The 19,094-nt window shown below is 40.1% G+C and overlaps 1 protein-coding gene across 7 annotated transcripts in view; it reads right to left on the bottom strand.

Annotated features, from left to right (window-relative positions):
• Positions 1-19,094, bottom strand: part of ipcef1 (interaction protein for cytohesin exchange factors 1) — a 77,763-nt gene that overhangs the window by 3,122 nt on the left and 55,547 nt on the right. For all 7 annotated transcript variants that reach the window (XM_069931602.1, XM_069931604.1, XM_069931606.1 and 4 more), the window contains one exon: positions 2,831-3,018. In XM_069931602.1, the coding sequence (XP_069787703.1) occupies positions 2,831-3,018 (188 nt within the window). The remainder of the gene's footprint in view (positions 1-2,830; positions 3,019-19,094) is intronic.

Genomic DNA, 19,094 nt, shown 5'->3' with positions numbered 1-19,094 from the left:
AAACACTAGCCCAGATTGTGTTTGATCTAATCTACAGCTCACGTTTGGCCCCCATGCTAATTCCAGGGTCACAGACAATCTATCTGACTGGACCTCTCCACTGCACAGACCTTTAATGTGGGATACCAGTCCATGAGTGGCAACTGGGCCATTGGTGTCGGAAACCAAGGCCCCACTCCAGGGCAGCACAGATATGGCGCTTACATAATGCAACTAATGTAAAATTTTAAAATCTGTTCACATAATTTAAACAAATACAAAAATGTAAAAGCATTTCAGTCAGGCTTCCTACTGAAGGTTAATGAACCCATTTGATTGAATAGGATTATTGCTTTGCCTTCCATAACTTGCATGAGTACAAAAAAAAGCCAATCGATCCTCTCAGCTTGTTACAATCCAGAACTGTTCCACAACTTGGTGGTAAGTCCAGTGAGAGACCAGGATTTCACATGCTGACCTCCAAAACATTTCCTACCACTGGAATGTGGAATACAGGTATGGAAGTCGAAGTTGTGCTAAAAATCGAAGCGTGGACATATGGAACTCTCAGCATCTTTGGAGCTTGATCTAATTCCATTATTCTGCTGTGAATTGGATGCTTTGTTCAAATTCTTTCAACAAGCTGAAAGAACCTTCAATAAAATCAAAATGTGAAAGGAAAATATTGCTGATTCCAAACCTAAGGAACATTTGATCGGTGAGTTCATAAAATAATCAACATTGACTTGGATTATGGAATGGATCAAACTGAATATCTGAACATTCCTTATAGTTGCCTGAAAAAGTGCAAAGCTCTCAGCGTCTCCCTGCTGTTATCTCACTAAATGTGTTCTGCAATGCGTTCTCATGTAACAGTCTCTGAATGTATGCTAACAATAGGTTTATAGGGTTCTATTTTTAAATAATATAGTTTGTAGTTAGATAACTTGTCAGGAAGAAACCTCTGTTGTCTATGGGTAACTGTTGTTCCCAAGGAGAAATTTCAGAGCATCAAAGGGGAGAATTTTTAAAAATTCAGGAGAAAACTCCACGTCTGATTTTGCCACTGCTTAAGGGAAAAAGGATACAAATTAAACTCAATGCAATGTATCTCTAGACCAGCCATTCTCAATCTTTATTTGGCTATGGCCCTCCTTAGGACTCTGCTCAAATTTTTAGGCCCCCCTTCCCTGTGAACCAATCAAGTTTAACATAGAACAATACAACACAGTACAGGCCCTTCAGCCCTTGATGTTGTGCTGAGTCATACATTCCTTCTTTAAAAAAAGTACAAAATCTTGTGAACCCCAAAACCCTCTATTTTTCTATCATCCCTGTATCTGTCTAAGAGTCTCTTAAATACCCCCATTGTTTCAGCCAGCACCACCATGCCTGGCAAGCCATTCCAGGCACCCACTCTCTGTGTAAAAAAACTTACCCCTGATGTTTCCCCTAAACTTCCCTCCCTTCACTTTATATGTATGTCCTTTTGTGTTTGCTACTCCTGCCCTAGAAAGCAGGTGCTAGCTGTTTATCCTATCTATGCCTTTCATAATCTTGTAGACCTCTGTCAAATCTCCTCTCATCCTTCTATGATCCAAAGAGAAAAGTCCCAGCTCTGCGAACCTTGCCTCATAAAACTGGTTTCCCAATCCAAGCAACATCCTGATAAATCTCCTCTGCACCCTCTCGATAGCTGAACTAAGTGTGGATCTTACCAGAGATTTGTAGAGTTACAACATGACCTCTCTACTCCTGAATTCGATCCCCCTATTAATGAATCCCAGCAACCCATCGGCCTTCTTAACTATCCTATCAACCTGTGTGGCAATTCTGAGGGATTGTCTGGATTTGAATCCCAAAGTCCCTCTGTTCCTCCACACTCCTAAGTAACCGACCATTAACCCTATACTCAGCCTTCTGCTTTGTCCTTCCAAAATGCATCACCTCACACTTATCCAGAGTGAATTCCATCTGCCACTTTTCTGCCCAACTCTGCATCCTGTAAGCTTTGACAATCTTCAGCTCCACCTCCAACTCCTTAAACCTTCGCAAACTTACTGACCCATCCATTCACCTCTTCATCCAAGTCATTGATAAAAATCACAAAGAGCAGGGGTCCCAAAACTGATGCTTACAGCACTCCACTAGTCACTGATCTCCAGGCAGAATACTTTCCACCCACTACAACTCTCTGCTTTCTTCCTACAAACCAAGTTTTTATCCAATATTTGGTTTCTTCTGTACTTCTCTCTTATTGATTACATAAAAAATATAATTTTTAAAATTATTTCAGTCTGTGGCCTCTCTTAAATGTACTGTGTCTCAGCCTGCGTTGAGAATGGCTGCTCCAGACCACATGACCAGCAATTGCTCACAGCGGTGTGTACAGGAATGTAACAATGATAACTGCCATTGTTACACATGGACCTGGAACCTGACAAAGTAAAATTGTATTCTCTGCTAGTTCCTGGATCAGAAAGAGCCTGAAGATACAAACCTTTGAATTTCAAGAGAGCCTCTGTCTTCTACTCCGATCTAATAATAAGCCATCTGCAAAAATTCCTTCTATTGCAACTGTGTACCATGGTTGCAATGCACTGCACTATCCAGACTTTGCAAAGTGGGGCCTCTTTTGTGATGCATGGCACAACTGATTTTGCATCATTTGTCTCCATTCCATCACGCGATCTGGAATTGACTAACCAAAAACTGCATCTTGAAACACCTTCATAGAAGGCACTTGCACTTTATAAAATGCGCCATTTATTAGCAACTTACCCATATTTTCTATGCATCATTAAAAAGATTTCCCTCTGACCAGCAGGCATAAAAAGAAACCCTTACCAACCTTTAAAGTACTGTTCAGTGCTCTGAATTTGTGTAATCTTTCATTGATAATAGGATTTTTGCTGCGCTTTATAAAGGATCGTCTGTAATCTTTCTTTGTTGAAAATCGACGTTCTCCCATAGGAGAAAGGCTTGCTTGCTCTAAGGATTTATACAACTGTTCCATTTCATCAGAATTTTGTGGTTGTTCTTTAAAAAAAAAGCAAAGCAAAGTCAATGGGATTATTCCTATATATGAATAAAGGCACATTGAAATTGATACAGAGGGGTCATTGAAAGGATGTCTGGCACAAGATTCAAACTATAAATCACATACCAAAAATAAATAATAAAATGTAATTCATCAAATGATCTTGAACCTTGGATTGAGTGGCACAACAAATTACATGACATCTTAAGATTTCAGTTCATTATTAGAAATTTGCTTTACATTTTGTTTAGTACATCTCCCTCTCCTAATTAACACCACAGGAAGCTTAAATTGTTAAAAGTTTTCTGCTAAATCATAGAATCACACGGAACAGGAGCCCTTTTGGATCATTCTTCCTGTTGTAAGATACAAGGGAAAGTAGCGATTTAATTTGCTTTTCTCTGCTTTCAAGCAATCTATTCCAAAGCTGTTTGGCATTCTTAATTAGGCTCCCACTGAATATGAACTCGCAACACAAATCATGCGTATGTTTTAAAAATAATCCTTGAGAATACTTTGTCCAGCAAGAGAAATGGCATCGATATTTTCTAAAGCTGAAATCACTGGCGATAGCTTGGGTTGTGAAAAGTCATTGCTGTACCTGAATACAAATTACTCTTCACTGCATGTTTTCATGAACGTAGATCGTGTAAACTCATAAAAGGACTTGAAATAGATGAGGCTCTTTTTTTTTCTTGCTTTAAAGAATAATAATGTTAAGCAGAGGAACACATCAAAGTTCAGTGCTAGCAACAAGAAAGATTAATAGATGAGTTTACATCAAGGCTTAATAAGACTACATTTAAAATACAATGAATCTACCGAGTCCACATTAGAGGAAAAATAGGGAGAATATAATTCTGATCGGTTTGGTTCTCTTTGACACAATAGGTCCTTTTATAGGTTAAAAGTGCAATCGTAACAACAGACTCGCCAAGGCAAATAGCGCCTTTGGAAGACTACACAAAAGAGTCTGGAAAAACAACCAACTGCAAAACCTCACAAAGATAAGCATATACAGAGCCGTTGTCATACCCACACTCCTGTTCGGCTCCGAATCATGGGTCCTCTACCGGCACCACCTACGGCTCCTAGAACGCTTCCACCAGCGTTGTCTCCGCTCCATCCTCAACATCCATTGGAGCGCTTACACCCCTAACGTCGAAGTACTCGAGATGGCAGAGGTCGACAGCATCGAGTCCACGCTGCTGAAGATCCAGCTGCGCTGGATGGGTCACGTCTCCAGAATGGAGGACCATCGCCTTCCCAAGATCCTGTTATATGGCGAGCTCTCCACTGGCCACCGTGACAGAGGTGCACCAAAGAAAAGGTACAAGGACTGCCTAAAGAAATCTCTTGGTGCCTGCCACATTGACCACCGCCAGTGGGCTGATAACGCCTCAAACCGTGCATCTTGGCGCCTCACAGTTTGGCGGGCAGCAACCTCCTTTGAAGAAGACCGCAGAGCCCACCTCACGGACAAAAGGCAAAGGAGGAAAAACCCAACACCCAACCCCAACCAACCAATTTTCCCTTGCAACCGCTGCAATCGTGTCTGCCTGTCCCGCATCGGACTTGTCAGCCACAAACGAGCCTGCAGCAGACGTGGACTTTTTACCCCCTCCATAAATCTTCGTCCGCGAAGCCAAGCCAAAGAAAGGCGCTACAGACCTTACCTTCATAAATGCTCCGTGAGCAGCTCCAAGGCACCGACTCCAAACCCTCTTAAGGCTTGTGTCGATGGTGGAGCGGAGCACTTCATAAACTGTATTGCCGCTGCAAGCGACTGGCTGGGGTCGGGCTGATGACGCCGCGATGACGCCGTCAGCCCGTAGCAGAGAGAACACTATTACAGCCAGCATGAACAATTTATAATCTAAACAGAATTTCACGGTGAGTCACCTGCTGGATCTGGAAGAAGCGGGGGAGATGAACCTTCAGCAGGCCAATGAGGGAGTCAGTGAGGCTGGCAGGAAACAGTTCGAGTACCTGGTGGTGACCAGTAGTAGTGACACTCCCCAGAAAGAAAGTAAGTGTGAACAATGTTTAAGTAAATGGGGGACAACGGTTTACTAATGTGTGGTGCAAAGAGTGATCATCGCATTAACACATGTAAATGTCATGGAGCTGTTTTTTATTATGGAAGCGTGGAGATTTCGCTTGGCACAATCACGAGGCATGTGGAGGTAAATGTTTGGGGATAGGGGCGGATGAAGAAAAACAGAACACTTAAAAGTTGATGATGCAGCATCTCACTATAGAGCTAGAAGAAGGATCAATGGCCATCTTCATTGCCCATAATCCCCCACGCAGCTGGAACCACTCAGCATTTCCCAGAGTGGTTCCAGCTGCATGGGGGATTATGGGTAATGATGATAGCCATTGCTCGGTGCTACTGCCCCTCTCGTCCCACCTCCATATGCTCCGGAGGACACTACAAGGTACTGCTCTTCATAAAAGCAGCGCAGGGCTGCTCCATAACAAAGGTAAGTCCAAATTTTTCTCCGTGGATGGAGCCGGCCTCAAAGCAGAGGCCCAGCTTAAAAAGACCTAAAGAGAAACAAATACTAAAGGATCAGGAAACAGGTTTTTGTTTTAAGGGATGAAGTGATTCAAAATGAATAAAGAAAATAAGAATAGAATGGAAAGAAGCAGATTGTTTCTGAGAGTTGAGAGATCGAGAAAGAATGACAAAGAAAAGATTTATGTAAAATAATTGGAAGAGAATTTGCTGGCAATATTGCATCAATAAATAACCCCAAAAGTTCAGTAAAATGCAAAAATTAATGGTGCTTTGCTTAAGTTTACAGAACATTTTGTAATTGGATAAATAAAATATAGGCACGGATAAATGGGTTGGATTGAATATTCACGACAGAGATGTGATGGTGCAATAATTTTTAGTTAAAAAAAATTTTCTCACACTATGAACCATATCAACCAAAATATGTACAATCATTAAATATACAGTGACATTTTCCCCCTTTTTCCCCCCTTCCCACCCCCCTCCAAAACCAATAAATATTAAACATATACAATACAATAAAAGCATAAAACAACATCTTCACCCATGTGATTGTGCAATAATAAAAAAATAAAGCAGGGGACCTCAAAATTTGAAGAGAACCAAATTAGAAAAAATAACCCAGAAGGTGGAAAGGGGCAAGAACAAGTAATAGAAAACACTGGAGGGGTTATTGGCCTATGAAGGAGAATTATTGATTATAAAGGACGTGATATGGAAAATGGATGCAATACTCAAATGTGCTGGAGAAACTTAGCAGATCACGCAGCATCCATAGGAAATAAAGGTAACCAATGTTTCAGGCCTGGGCCCTTCGTACCTAACAAAGGGTCCAGGCCTGTAATGCTGGTTACCCTTTTCTTCTAGTGGATGATTTGTGATGTGCTGGGTATCTCCAGCACATTTGGCTATTGCACTTGACCTTAGCATCTGCAGATTTTCTTGTTTAACTCCATGTGGAAAATAGGATAAAAGCAAGGATGAAGTGGGCTGAAAGGATAGGTTCTGTGCTGCATTTTCCTGTGATTCGCTGAGGTTGTATAATATATACAGGTGGAGGGAGGCAAGAACAAGTAATAGAAAACACTGGAGGGGTTATTGGCCTCTGAAGGAGAACTACACTCCTAGGCAACACAAAGTTAGTTACAAAAGTCAGTCATTAACTGTGGGACTTTTAATCTCCACCTGGAGTGAACAAAATGCAAAAAATTGTCAAGGCAGTTTTGGAGGCCAAGTTCATAAAATGAATTCATGAGTCTTTCCTTTAACAGTATGTAATGATAGTGATCATGTTTGCAGGGCTACTAGCAAGGCCTTAAAGATTATAGCTCCTGTTTGATTATACTTGGCTGCCAGCAGGGGCTGACACAGAGCAGGAGACTGCAGTATGCAAGATCTGTAATGGAGGCTTGCAGCCTGATGGCATGTCTCATGATGCTGTTTACATCAGCTTTAAAGTACAGAACCTTTTCCTTCATCCATGTGTTGTCTAAGAACTCACACATACAAATACAAGATGAAACCAAATACAGCCTAAAATCAACTAGGAAGTAATATATTCTACATTTTGTTTAATTTAATTTTAGTATTCACTTAGTAAGGAGCCTTTTTGAGAAGAATGATAAAAACAAAATAGAATTTCACATTAAGGTCAAGGCAATTACAACCAAAAATGGGATGTTAAACATGAAGCTGGTTATATATGCATGAAAAGAGATCCCCATTTTCTTGGGCATTCATTAACCTATTCAAGTATTCACAAAAAGCAGGCAGGAGCCTGAATTGGAAAATTTCTATGGTTTTCTAGCATTTAGAATATATAGCTGTGGACAGGGAGCAAGTGTCCCTTCCTTGATGTTCCTGGGGATGTTTAAGGTTCCAATTGGCCACCTTTAGAGAAAGCCTTCAGACTCTCCAATGTTGCCCATTGCTAATCTTCCTTCTCCATGCCAAGTGTATTCAACTGTGTAACCCCCACCCCCAAAATATAAATGGGCTGTCTTTCGCCTCTTGATTGCCAAGTATTGACATGAAGAATTCATTGTCATGCAGTAGCTTTGTACTTCTGTTGTTCTCCTAGGTGCCAGCAAGTCATTAATTTCAATGGCTGAAAGATGAAAATGGGATCCTTTCTGACTTCTTTAGCTGCCTTCATAATTTCTTCAGATCTTTCCTGTCTCCCCATTGCAATATTGTCCATTAACTATCAAGATCAAAATGGACATGCTGTTAATGAAACTGGAGCTGGAGAAATTTCCTGGGTCAAAATGTGGCACATTTCACCTGGTGGTCAAATCTGCCATAATCCCATGAAATTTACATTAACAGGACTGTGTGAGGTGTGTCAGAATAGCTTGCCTGGGAAATGGTGGTACAATCTCTATCAGTACCGGTGCACCGCAGGGCTGCATTCTTAGGCCCCTGCTCTACTCACTTTAAAGCAATGGTTCTCAACCTTTTTCTTTCCACTCACGTACCACTTTAAGTATTCCCTATGCCATAGGTGCTCTGTGATAAGTAAGGCATTACTTAATGTGGTATCTGGTGGAAAGAAAATGTGTGAAAATCATTTGTTTTAATCATACATAATTGACTCATTATGTGCAATGATTCGTAACTCCAAAGGAAATGGGTCAATGACAATTTTTCTCAAGCCAAATATTTCAGTAACAATTGGGTCGAGAGCAATGATTCTCAACCTTCCCATCCCGCTCACATACAACCTTAAGCAATCCCTTAATAATCACAGAGCACTGATGGCATAGGGATTACTTAAAGTGGTATTTGTAGCGGGCTGAGTGACCACACGGTTAGATGGGCTTAATCACCACCCCAGTCAGTTGAGACAAGATGGCACGGGCCCCTCTTCCCTTCTCAGGAGAAGCCCACGTTTGGTGACATGCGTTGCCCGGGAGATGCTGCCACTTCCTGGTTGTGTGTCGTTGGGCAGGCAGTGACTCCACAATGCGCTGACATCACTCCCTTAGACTAGTGCGCCCCAGACAGGAAGTGGGTCATCCCTTTAAAGCAGCGCAAGAGATTCAAATAAAGTTCAGTTATTGGCTCCCACCCCCTCATGCTGTGTGCACATGCTTCATTTTAGTAGCACTGCCGTTAGCAACTGCTACAGTATGTGAGTGAAAAGAAAAAGGTTGAGAACCACTCCTCTACATCTACAACTGTGTAGCTCGGTATGACAATAACAAGCATCTACAAATTTGCCATCGATACTACAGTAGGGGGTTGTATAAAGAAAGGTGATGAGTCGGCAGTCAAGAGGGAGATGGAAACTTGGCTGAATGATGCACCAACAACAACGCACTCATTGTCAGCAAAACTGAGGCAAAGGTTCCATTATTTTCATGCAATACTGCATTTAGAATGTAATACATGAAATTCTTTAGCTTTTGTCTACCTTAAGGCAAACAGAGTCGCCACTTTGTCCAGTGCCCCTCACTGAAACCTACAGCACCTGATGTTCCTACCTGGTCTCCCCTCTGAGTAACTGATCAGTCCTGAGCCTGCTTAGCTTCCAAGATCAGACAATCTCAGGCATATTCAGGCTAAGGACAGATTGTTGACTTCAGGAAGGGAAATCCAGTGATCATTGGTGGAGAGGGTGAGAAAATTTAAGTTCTTGCTTGTCACTATTTTGGAGGATCTTTTCTGAACCTAACACAACAATAGCATTGTGAAGAAAACACGCCGGAGTCTCTACTTCCGAAGGAGTTTCGGAGGTTTGGTATGCCACCAGAAACCCTGGCAAATTTCTACAGATGGGTGGTGAAAAGTGTGCTGATCAACTGCATCACAGTCTGGTATGGGGACACCAATACCACTGAGCGTAAAGCCCTGTAAAATTTAGTGGACACAGCCCAGGACATCACAGGCAAAACCTTCCCCTCTATCAAGAACTTCCACAGGGAGCACACCTGTAGGAGAGCAGCAGAAATCATCAAGGATCCACACCGCCCAGCACATGTTCTGTTCTTACTGCTGCCATCAGGAGAGAGGCACAGGGACCACAGCTGCTACCTCTCCACCATCAGACTCCTCAACAACAAATTCAATCAGGGTCGCATTTAAGGACTCTTAACGTGTGATTTTCATTTTTATTCTCTCAGTTTGTTTACATTTGTTATCTGTTTACAGTTCATTTGCTTATCTGTTTATGCTGTGTACAGTTTTCTTTTTGAACTACCAATAAGTGGTAATTCTGCCTTGCTCGCAGAAAAAAAGATTCTCAGGGTTTTATGTGATGTCATGTATGTACTTTGACAATAAATCTGATCTGGAGTGTGGGGATTTTGAGTTGCTTCTTGTCCACTGATGAGTTGCTCCTTTTAACTCCGAACAAAGCTATCTATTTTTTTGTTCACAAGAAGCAAATTAATCCACTTGTGCTTCATCCTCTTCCCTGCGCAGCAGCAAAAGGAGTCCAGCATTTATAAGAGAATTTAATCATATTCTCAGAAGTGGGCAGTGTAGGGCAGCAAACAGATCTTCAGAACTTGGGTTAGCTGTAAACAGTACGAACTCAATGTCACCGTGCTGCTGTCAGGGAGCAGCAACAATCGTCAGGAGTCCACAACACGCAGGATCTGCTTTGTTATTGCTGCTGCCATCAAGTATAGGTACCACAGGACTCCTACCACCAGGTTCAGGAACAGTTGATACCCCCCTCGCCCCCCCCCCCCCAATCATCAGACTCCGAAACAAAAGGCTCAATCAGAGATTCATTTAAGAGCTCTTATTTCAAAAGTTGAGAGTAATATTACAGCTCTCAAAACTCGCTTAGACATTCTTGGAATATTTTGTTTAGTTCTGGTCGCCTAATTACAGGAAGGATGTAGAGGCTTTGGAAAGGGTGGAGAAGAGATTTACCAGGATGTTGCCTAGATTGGCATTGATAGGATGGATAGCCAGTACCTTTTACCCAGGGCAACAGTAGCAAATACCAGGGGACATCTGTATAAGGTAAGACATCAGGGATGTTTTATTTTACATAGAGTATAGTGGGCTCCTGGAGTGGTGGTGGAGCCTGGTACAATAGGCACATTTAAAAGGATCTTGGACAGGCACATGGATGCAAGAGATAGGGATGGTTTATATCAGTGGTTCTCAAACTTTTTCATGCTGCTGCTCCCTTGACCTCCAGGCTACATTCCGGGTGCCCCCCCCCCCCATACAATGGAGCTGACGGTGGGGGAAGGGGGTTGTGGCAGAGCTGAGAGGGGTTAGGGGTTGCACTGAGATGGGGTAGTGGCAGTGCTGAGAGGGGATAGTGACGCCAGTACAACATGGCGGCCACCAAACTCTTGTGAGAACACCTTGTCACTGTTTATTTTGCTCACTACTGCCACCCCGAGTCTAGCCAGAAAATTTCTGCACTGGCTTCTTCATTAAAATTGGCAGCAAACTGAATAATAACAAGACTGAAGGTTTGGAATGTCCCCTTTTCACTCACCACCCCCTGACCACCCCCTTTTCCCTCACTGGCCCTTTGGATCTTTCTATCGCCCACAGTGGGGATGGCAGTGCCCACTTTGGGAATCATTAGTTTAGATTGTTGAGTTGGTTTTATATAGGATGGAACAATATTGTGGGCTGAAAGGCCTGTAGTATGCTGTAATGCTCTATGTTCTACTTTGTTCATTATTTATTACTGAATTTGATTTGTATTTTCATGGTCAATTTGTTTACATTTCTTTCTTTCTTTACATTTCTCTCTTTTTGGTACAGACAGTTTATAGTTAGCACTAAATAGAAATTCTGCTTGGCCTACAGGAAAAAGAATCACAGGGTTGCATGTGATGCCATGCATGTTCTCAGACAATAAATTTGAACTTTGAAGTATCCAGACACTTGTGCAGAATCATGGTCGCTCATCATTTGTGAAATGGCCTAAAAGCCAACATCCCTACATTGAAGAACAGGTTACTTTCAACTGATATCAGTCTTGTATCTCCCTTTGTTACACTAATCATGGACTCATCTGATTTAGGCTGTTTCTAAATTTTGTTGGATATTGCTATCCAGATCACCATGAATCACTTTGAACAAAGATTCTCCTCACACCTCTGGTTCACACATGAATTAAATCAGTGGTTCTGAACCTTTTTCTTTCCACTTTAAGTAATCCCTCTGCCTTTGGAGCTCTGTGATTAGTAAGGCATTGCTTAAGGTGGTATGCGAGAGGGAAGGGAAGATTGAGAATCACTGCTCTAGACCTAATTGTTACTGAAATATTTTGCTTGAGAAAAATTGTCATTGGTTCATTTCCTTTGGAGTTATGAAACCATGCATATAACAAGTTAATTAGGTATGATTAAAGCAAGTGGTTTTCAAACTTTCTTTCCACCTAGATTCCACTTTACTAATCACAGAGCACCCATGGCATAGGGAATACTTAAAGTGGTATATGAGAAGAAAGAAAAAGGTTGAGAACCACTGGAGAGCTTTGATAAGACAGAAAGGTGGTAAACAAAGCAGCAAGGTGGGAACTCTGACATGGGGGGTGGGGGGGGGGGGGTGGGGAGATGGTGCTGGGAGAGGAGCAGTTTTAATAGATGGTGCCAAAGGGAGGGTTTCTTCTTATTCTTCGGAAGAACCTGCAGGCTTTTTTTTGCAGGCTTCCAGGTACTATTGTCAGTGTCACCGTCAGAGCAAGGGAAGTGTGAGTGTTTCTTAAAGGGGAAATGTATGTGTTGGAAATGTCTTTTAATAGGGAAATGTTATGACAGTATTTAGAATATTTGGAAGATATTATTCTTAAACAATATTTGTGTGAAAAATAATATGGATAAAATACTAATTCTTTAAACACATCTTACCAAATTAATCTTAATATTAATGGGATAAACAGGACGGGGAAGAGAGTCTTGGCATACTTAAAAAAATTAAAAGTTGGTGTAATCTTTTTGTAGGAAACACATCTTACCAAATTAGAACATGGCAAATTAAAAAGAAAATGGATGGGACAAATAATAATGTCTTCCTTTGGTTCAAAGGCAAGAAAGGTGGTGATTCTAATTAATAAATACACCAGTGTTAATAGAAGATGCCTTGAATGATCAAGCTGGAAGTTATATAATGACACACTAAAATTTATGGAGAAACATGGACATTTATAAATATTTATACCCTGAATTATGATGATGAAGCCTTTATGAAGGACATCTTCATATAAATAGCAGAGGGAAGACAAATTATATTAGTTGGAGGAGACATAGATTTCTGCTTGGACCCAATTGACGAATTTTCAAGAAAAAAGAAGTGGAAGATTTTTTAAGAAAAATTATTTAAGTAACAAGGGCAAAAGAAGCAAAAAACACAATTTCATATATGAAAGATCTAATTCTTATTGAGGTATGGAGGCAATTAAATCCCATAGAGAGAGACTACTCTTTTAACTCAAGGGTGCACAACTCACATTCAAGGATCAACTTATTTTTAATGTCTGCCCAGTTAAAAAAGTAATAAATATCTAGCGAGGCTTCTATCAGACCACTCTCCATTAATAGTAATTATAGTAATAATGGAAAAGCAAGATAATGTATACAGATGGTGTCTCAATATTACATCGCTTAAAAGAACAAACTTCTGCAAATTAATAAAGAGACAGATAGAAATATTTTGTGAAACAAATCTACCATCTACTAACAATAGTTTTCTGATTTGGGACATGCTTAAGCATATTTAAGGGGACAAATTAAATCCTATACGAAGAATCTTAAGATGGAACATATGGCAGAAGTAAACAGGTTATTAAAGAATTAGAAAAAAAAATCAAAGAACAGGACTACAAGAAGAATACTGATTTCTGGAGAATAAAGATACAATACAATACAAACACATAGGACAGAAAAAGCTATATTAAAAACTAAGCAAGAATGAGATGGTTTTAACTTTGCAGATCAAAACAGAGGAGTCATCAAGATTGATAAATGCTATAAAAAACAGAGACAGACACTCTAGAGTATAAGCAAAAAGAAATTAATGACACTTTTAGACACTATTACACAAAATTATGCAAATCAGAGTTACTAGGAGATGAAAATTAAATGGAAGAATCTTTGCTGAATATTGAACTGGAAGGCTAGAAGAGAGTGAAGGGATAGAATTAGATACTCCCTTCACCAGGGAAGAAATCAAAAAGACCCTGGGCATCCTATAGGCTAATAAATCACTGGGAGAAGATAAATTTCCAACTGAGTTTTATAGCCATTTCAAATAATTATTAATGCCCCTTTTAATGGATGTCCTGGAAACACAGACCACCCTAGAGTCATTCACAACTGCAATTATTACGGTGTTACCAAAAAAGAATAGGGACCCTCAAAAAACTTCATCATACAGACCAATATCCCTGTTAAATGCTGATTATAAGATTCTAGAGAAAGCATTCGCAAATAGGTTAGGTCAATACTTGCCAAAACATACAGAACAAACAGGATTTGTTAAAGGAAGGGATTCCTCAAATAATCTAGGAAGATTATTTAATATAATACACATGGCTAAATCTGAACAAAATCCAAGTATTACAGTCTCCCTAGAAGTGGAAAAAGCATTTAACCATTTGGAATGGCCCTTTTGATTTAAAACACTGGAAAAATTTGGTATAGGCAGAACATTTATAAATTGGATAAAAGCTTTATCCCATAAACCACAAGCTAAAATAATAACAAATAATCAGATGTCGGCAGTGTTCCCCTTGAGTAGATCAAGCAGACAGGGATGCGTCCTGTCCCCAGCACTTTTTATTTTAGCAATTGAACTGCTGGCGGGATAATAAGAAGGGATCCAGATATAAAGGCCTTCAAAGTCGGGCAAGAAGAACACACAATCAGTCTATTCGCCAATGATGTGCTATTGTACCGATCAGACATGGCTAATTCTTTAGAAAAATTACAAGGAACATGAGAAAAATATGGAAGAATGTCAGGCTACAAGATAAATATGGATAATTTTTAATATGAAAGATACCAGAAAGGAAGTAAATTTAAATGGAAGATGGATGAAATAAAATATCTTGGGACAGCAACTGACAATAACTTGCCAAATCTGTACAAACTAAATTATGTTCCTCTTCTTGGGAAGATAGAAAGAGACCTACAGAAATGGAAAGACTTACCAATTAGTGGGAAGGGTTAACTGTGTCAAAATGAAAGTGATGCCAAGTCTGCAATATCTTTTTCAATTCCTGCCTATTCCGTTACCTAAAAACTTTTTAAAGTTCCTAAACAACAATATTAGACAGTTTCCTATTGAATCATAAGGTACCAAGTATTGCATTGGAAAAACTGACATGGGACTATGGGCTGGGAGGACTCAGAGTTCCAGATTTAAAAATAAATTACTTAGCTGCACAGGCTAGATTTATCACTGCCTTCTTCATTGAAGACAATACCCTGTCTTAGGTTCAAATGGGAATAGTGTCAATGGAGGAAGGGGAAGAAAAGAACTTCATCTATAAATGGAGCGTCAAATCACTACAGAAAAAGTTGCATCTATGATCTCTAAATATAACCATAACCCTATCAAATCCATTCTACCCTTAGTTTCCTGTAACTTTTTCTCCCACCAGCCACCCACAAAAGGGGGAATTTGCAGTTGCCCATCACCCTCTGACTAAGCACATTTTGGGATGTGTGAGGAAACCTGAGTGCCTGTGGCAAGTCCACATATTCACAGGGAAAATGTACAACATCCTCACGGACAACATCAGAGATCAGATTAAACCTGGCTTGCTAGAGATTGCGATGTTATTGAGAATTGCCAGTCATTTCCTTCTCCACATGCCACGTCACACTACTTAAATCCTGTCCTTTTACAATGTCCATATCCATATGATATTTGAAGCCACTCTGTGTCATGTGCATGCACTGAACTTGCTTTCAGTTCCTTTTGGTCTGAAAGGCAACCATTGCACCTAACCAACTTCCTGCCAGTGACATCACACTCCCTTCAGCAGCTTTTATTTGTTATGTTGTTATCAATGATCAGAACAATATATGAATCATTCCTGCAAAAAATGAAAAGGCAATTTTAACCTGTCAAAATGGGGAGTTTGAGTCAGGTGGGGCTGTAAAATGCTTCTAAATCGTGAATTTGTACTCACCTAGAATCTGCCCCATTTCTAGTCATGCCACATTGTACTGTCACAGTTAGAAACTGTGATACACAAATGTGCTGGAGAAACTCAACAGGTCCATAGAAAGTAAAGGGTGACAAATGTTTCTGGCCTGGGACCTTCATCAGGTGCCTGCCACATTGACCACCGCCAGTGGGCTGATATCGCCTCAAACCATGCATCTTGGCGCCTCACAGTTCGGCGGGCAGCAACCTCCTTTGAAGAAGACCGCAGAGCCCACCTCACTGACAAAAGGCAAAGGAGGAAAAACCCAACACCCAACCCCAACCAACCAATTTTCCCCTGCAGCCGCTGCAACCGTGTCTGCCTGTCCCGCATCGGACTTGTCAGCCACAAACGAGCCTGCAGCTGACGTGGACTTTTACCCCCTCCATAAATCTTTGTCCGCGAAGCCAAGCCAAAGAAGAAAAGAATATGTTTACACTCAATCCCAGTAACTGCAGACTTTCTTGTTTAACTCCAAAACTGGCAAACATGTAGTTCGTGGAGTCTGGTGAAGAAGTTCATTCCATAACTCTGATCCTTCTCAATGGTCCTAAAAGTACGCTCTCCCAACTGGCTGCCCAATTCTCTTTGCAAGTCTTTAACTTAATTTTGTTTCCACTTCAATGCTTCATTTGGTTTTGTTTTGGTGGCACAGGTGCATAGTCACAGTAGCTACTGCCTCATATTCCCAGAAAGCTGGGTTCAATCCAGCCCTTGGATGCTGTCTGAGTTTGCACTTTCTCCATTTGATTGTGTGGGTTTCCCCCAGGAGCCCACCCAAAAATGTGAGATTGGGAGGTTATTTAGCCAATGGAATTGCTCTGGTTTGTGCAAAAATGGTCGAATCTGGGAGAGTTAACAAAAATACAGGGAGAATTAATAAACAGGGTTAATGTAATCTTAGTGTAAATGAGTGGTTTCTGGGCTAGTACAGTCTCAGAAGGCCAAAGGACCTTTCAGACAATCATTCTTGAACTGTTAATGCCCTTTACAGTGTATTCTAGATCTTAACGGTTCCCTCAATAAAAATATTTATTCCTCAACCTGTTGTACAATTTCACCAAAATTTTGTGTTCTGGATGTTTGAATGATACATTAATGATAACAATATCCCTTTCTTTATATCATTTAGATCACTCATGATCTTGTACCCATCTATCAATTCCTTAATTTTAAGTAGCTGACCAGTTTTACCTCACCTTCAAAACAAACTAGTTTGTTTTGTAATATTTTCTAGTTTTTTTTTAAGCAATATAAAACCGGACAGAGTCATATTCCTCTTGGTCAGCCTTAAACCTAATTGCATGAATGTTGATTTTCTAACTTTAGGTATCCCCATCCCCATCTGATTCTACTGTTTTCATCTCTTCTTTACCTACCCCTGTACTTAATTCAATGTTTTTCTCTCTAAATTTTCTTTCTCCCATTCTTAATGGTGTCTTTCTCCACCTGTCTCTCCTCCTCTCACACATTCGCTCATGCACCCTATCACCTCCTGGCCCCTCTCCCAGCTTCCTTCTCCCTTTATATATGTTACTTTAGCTTTTTGATGAACAGTTTTGATTCAAAACATTGACTGGCCATTTCTACCCATGGACGCATTCTCTCCTGCTGAGCTCCTCCAGCAATTCATCGTCTACTCCAAATAATGTAACACATTGTTCCCTGAATTAAGGTTTCCTGGCAAGCTGAATTTATTTATAAATGCATTTTTCTGCTCTTTCATTAATCAAACTGCAACATTACGTCATTTAAAAACACTCAGCTCCAAATATCTCCAAAATCCAAATGAGATGTTATGCAAATGAAACAGATAGTAAAGGTTCTTAGAGCAGCCATTCTTAATGGGGGCTACGGCATATTTAAGTAAAAGCATTGTTTTCTTTTCACCTCACATGACAAATATTTTATATGCCGTTTTATGTAGTCGGTAGGTGGGAAGTATTGAAGAAACCGAGGCAACTTGACTGATTATAGGAAAGGGGGCCCATAAACTTTGAGCAGATCCCTAGGCAGGGAGGGCCATAGTCAATAAAAGGTTAACATCCTAACTTCCATTTCCACAGTCTGTTTTGCACAGCTCAGAAATATTATGTATGGAAAATCTTTGTTCTGAATAACTGTTTTGACCAGCTCTAAAGAAATCATATTCAAAAGGTTACATTTTCCATGAAATCAGGATGGATTAATTCATAATCCATTCAGAACAAACATCATTTCCATTTTGCTGATGAATAAATGCTGTGATTATAATTTTCAAACCATGTCTAAAATGGTGGAAGAGTTGAAGTTTGCCCTGCAGTGTTCGCTGGAACTGTTAGTTGCAGATCATGGTTGAAAAACTGTCCAAGAGAAAGGGATCAGCATACCCAGGTGAGGAAGTGGAGCAGTGTGTAGCCACACATCAACAGGAAGGGAAACCGAAGGAGAAAACAGACTGGAAAACATATCAAAAACTTTGGAAAAAAAAACCCAGAGTGATTGCAGTGTGCATTGGGGAGCAAAGTGATGGAATGGGGCCAGTATCCGTTTACCAACCATGAGAGGCAATAAAGCAGTTGTCTGTTTGAAAGAAGCGCAAGCAATTATATTGTCTTTATCATGTGGATATTCAAACCAGCTTTATAGCCATGAACACATATTTGCAATGTAGTTGATGTTACAATTTATAAAGAATGAGTTGCATATAAATTACATTTTGTAAATGAAGTACACAGTAATCGTTCATTCTTTCTTGAAAAAATTCAGCAGTTCTGCACTTCCCCAATTAGCTTTCAGGAAGTAGAGGAGTCTTGCAAATGAGTAACTTCCTGGATAGCCTTGCTGCTGTCATTCCAATTGTGATCTGGCTTTAGATCTAACTATTTTGTGCATTCCATTGGAATAAAGTTCATTTTGTGCAATCAAAATATCAATAGATTTATCATCTCGTATAAATGTAAAAAATTAAATTATTTATAATGTAAACTCACAATGTTTCAAATGTGTGTCTGTTTCAAAATTTTCAGTTAAATTTCAGTACATTTCTTGATTTTTGATCATTATATTTACTTTTGGGAAAGATACATTCTTCTTGCACTTTGAATATATTTCAAAATTGTGTTGAAGGACAGAGAGACATTGTGCAGATTTTTAAAAAGCCAAAGGCAAAGCAAGAAAGAGAAGAGAGAAAATTATACTCATTAAATTAAACAAGCCCAATTAATGGTTTTGATGTGAAGTTAGAGTATTATTTCTATCTGATCTTGACTCTCTAGTGCCTTTACTATACACCTTTGAAAAGATTAAAGGAGCATGTGTGCAACAATGACACAAGTATCCTTTTGAGTGTCTAACACTCGTATGTCATGCAGTATTGATGTCTCTAATCACCAACAAATCAATGGGGCTGGCATCGGTCTGAATCACAGAGA

The sequence above is a fragment of the Narcine bancroftii genome, chromosome 4, assembly GCF_036971445.1.
Source record: "Narcine bancroftii isolate sNarBan1 chromosome 4, sNarBan1.hap1, whole genome shotgun sequence".
Classification (NCBI taxonomy): Eukaryota; Metazoa; Chordata; class Chondrichthyes; order Torpediniformes; family Narcinidae; genus Narcine; species Narcine bancroftii.
The sequence above is the reverse complement of the archived record's forward strand: the minus strand, read 5'-3'. Positions and strand labels throughout refer to the sequence as shown.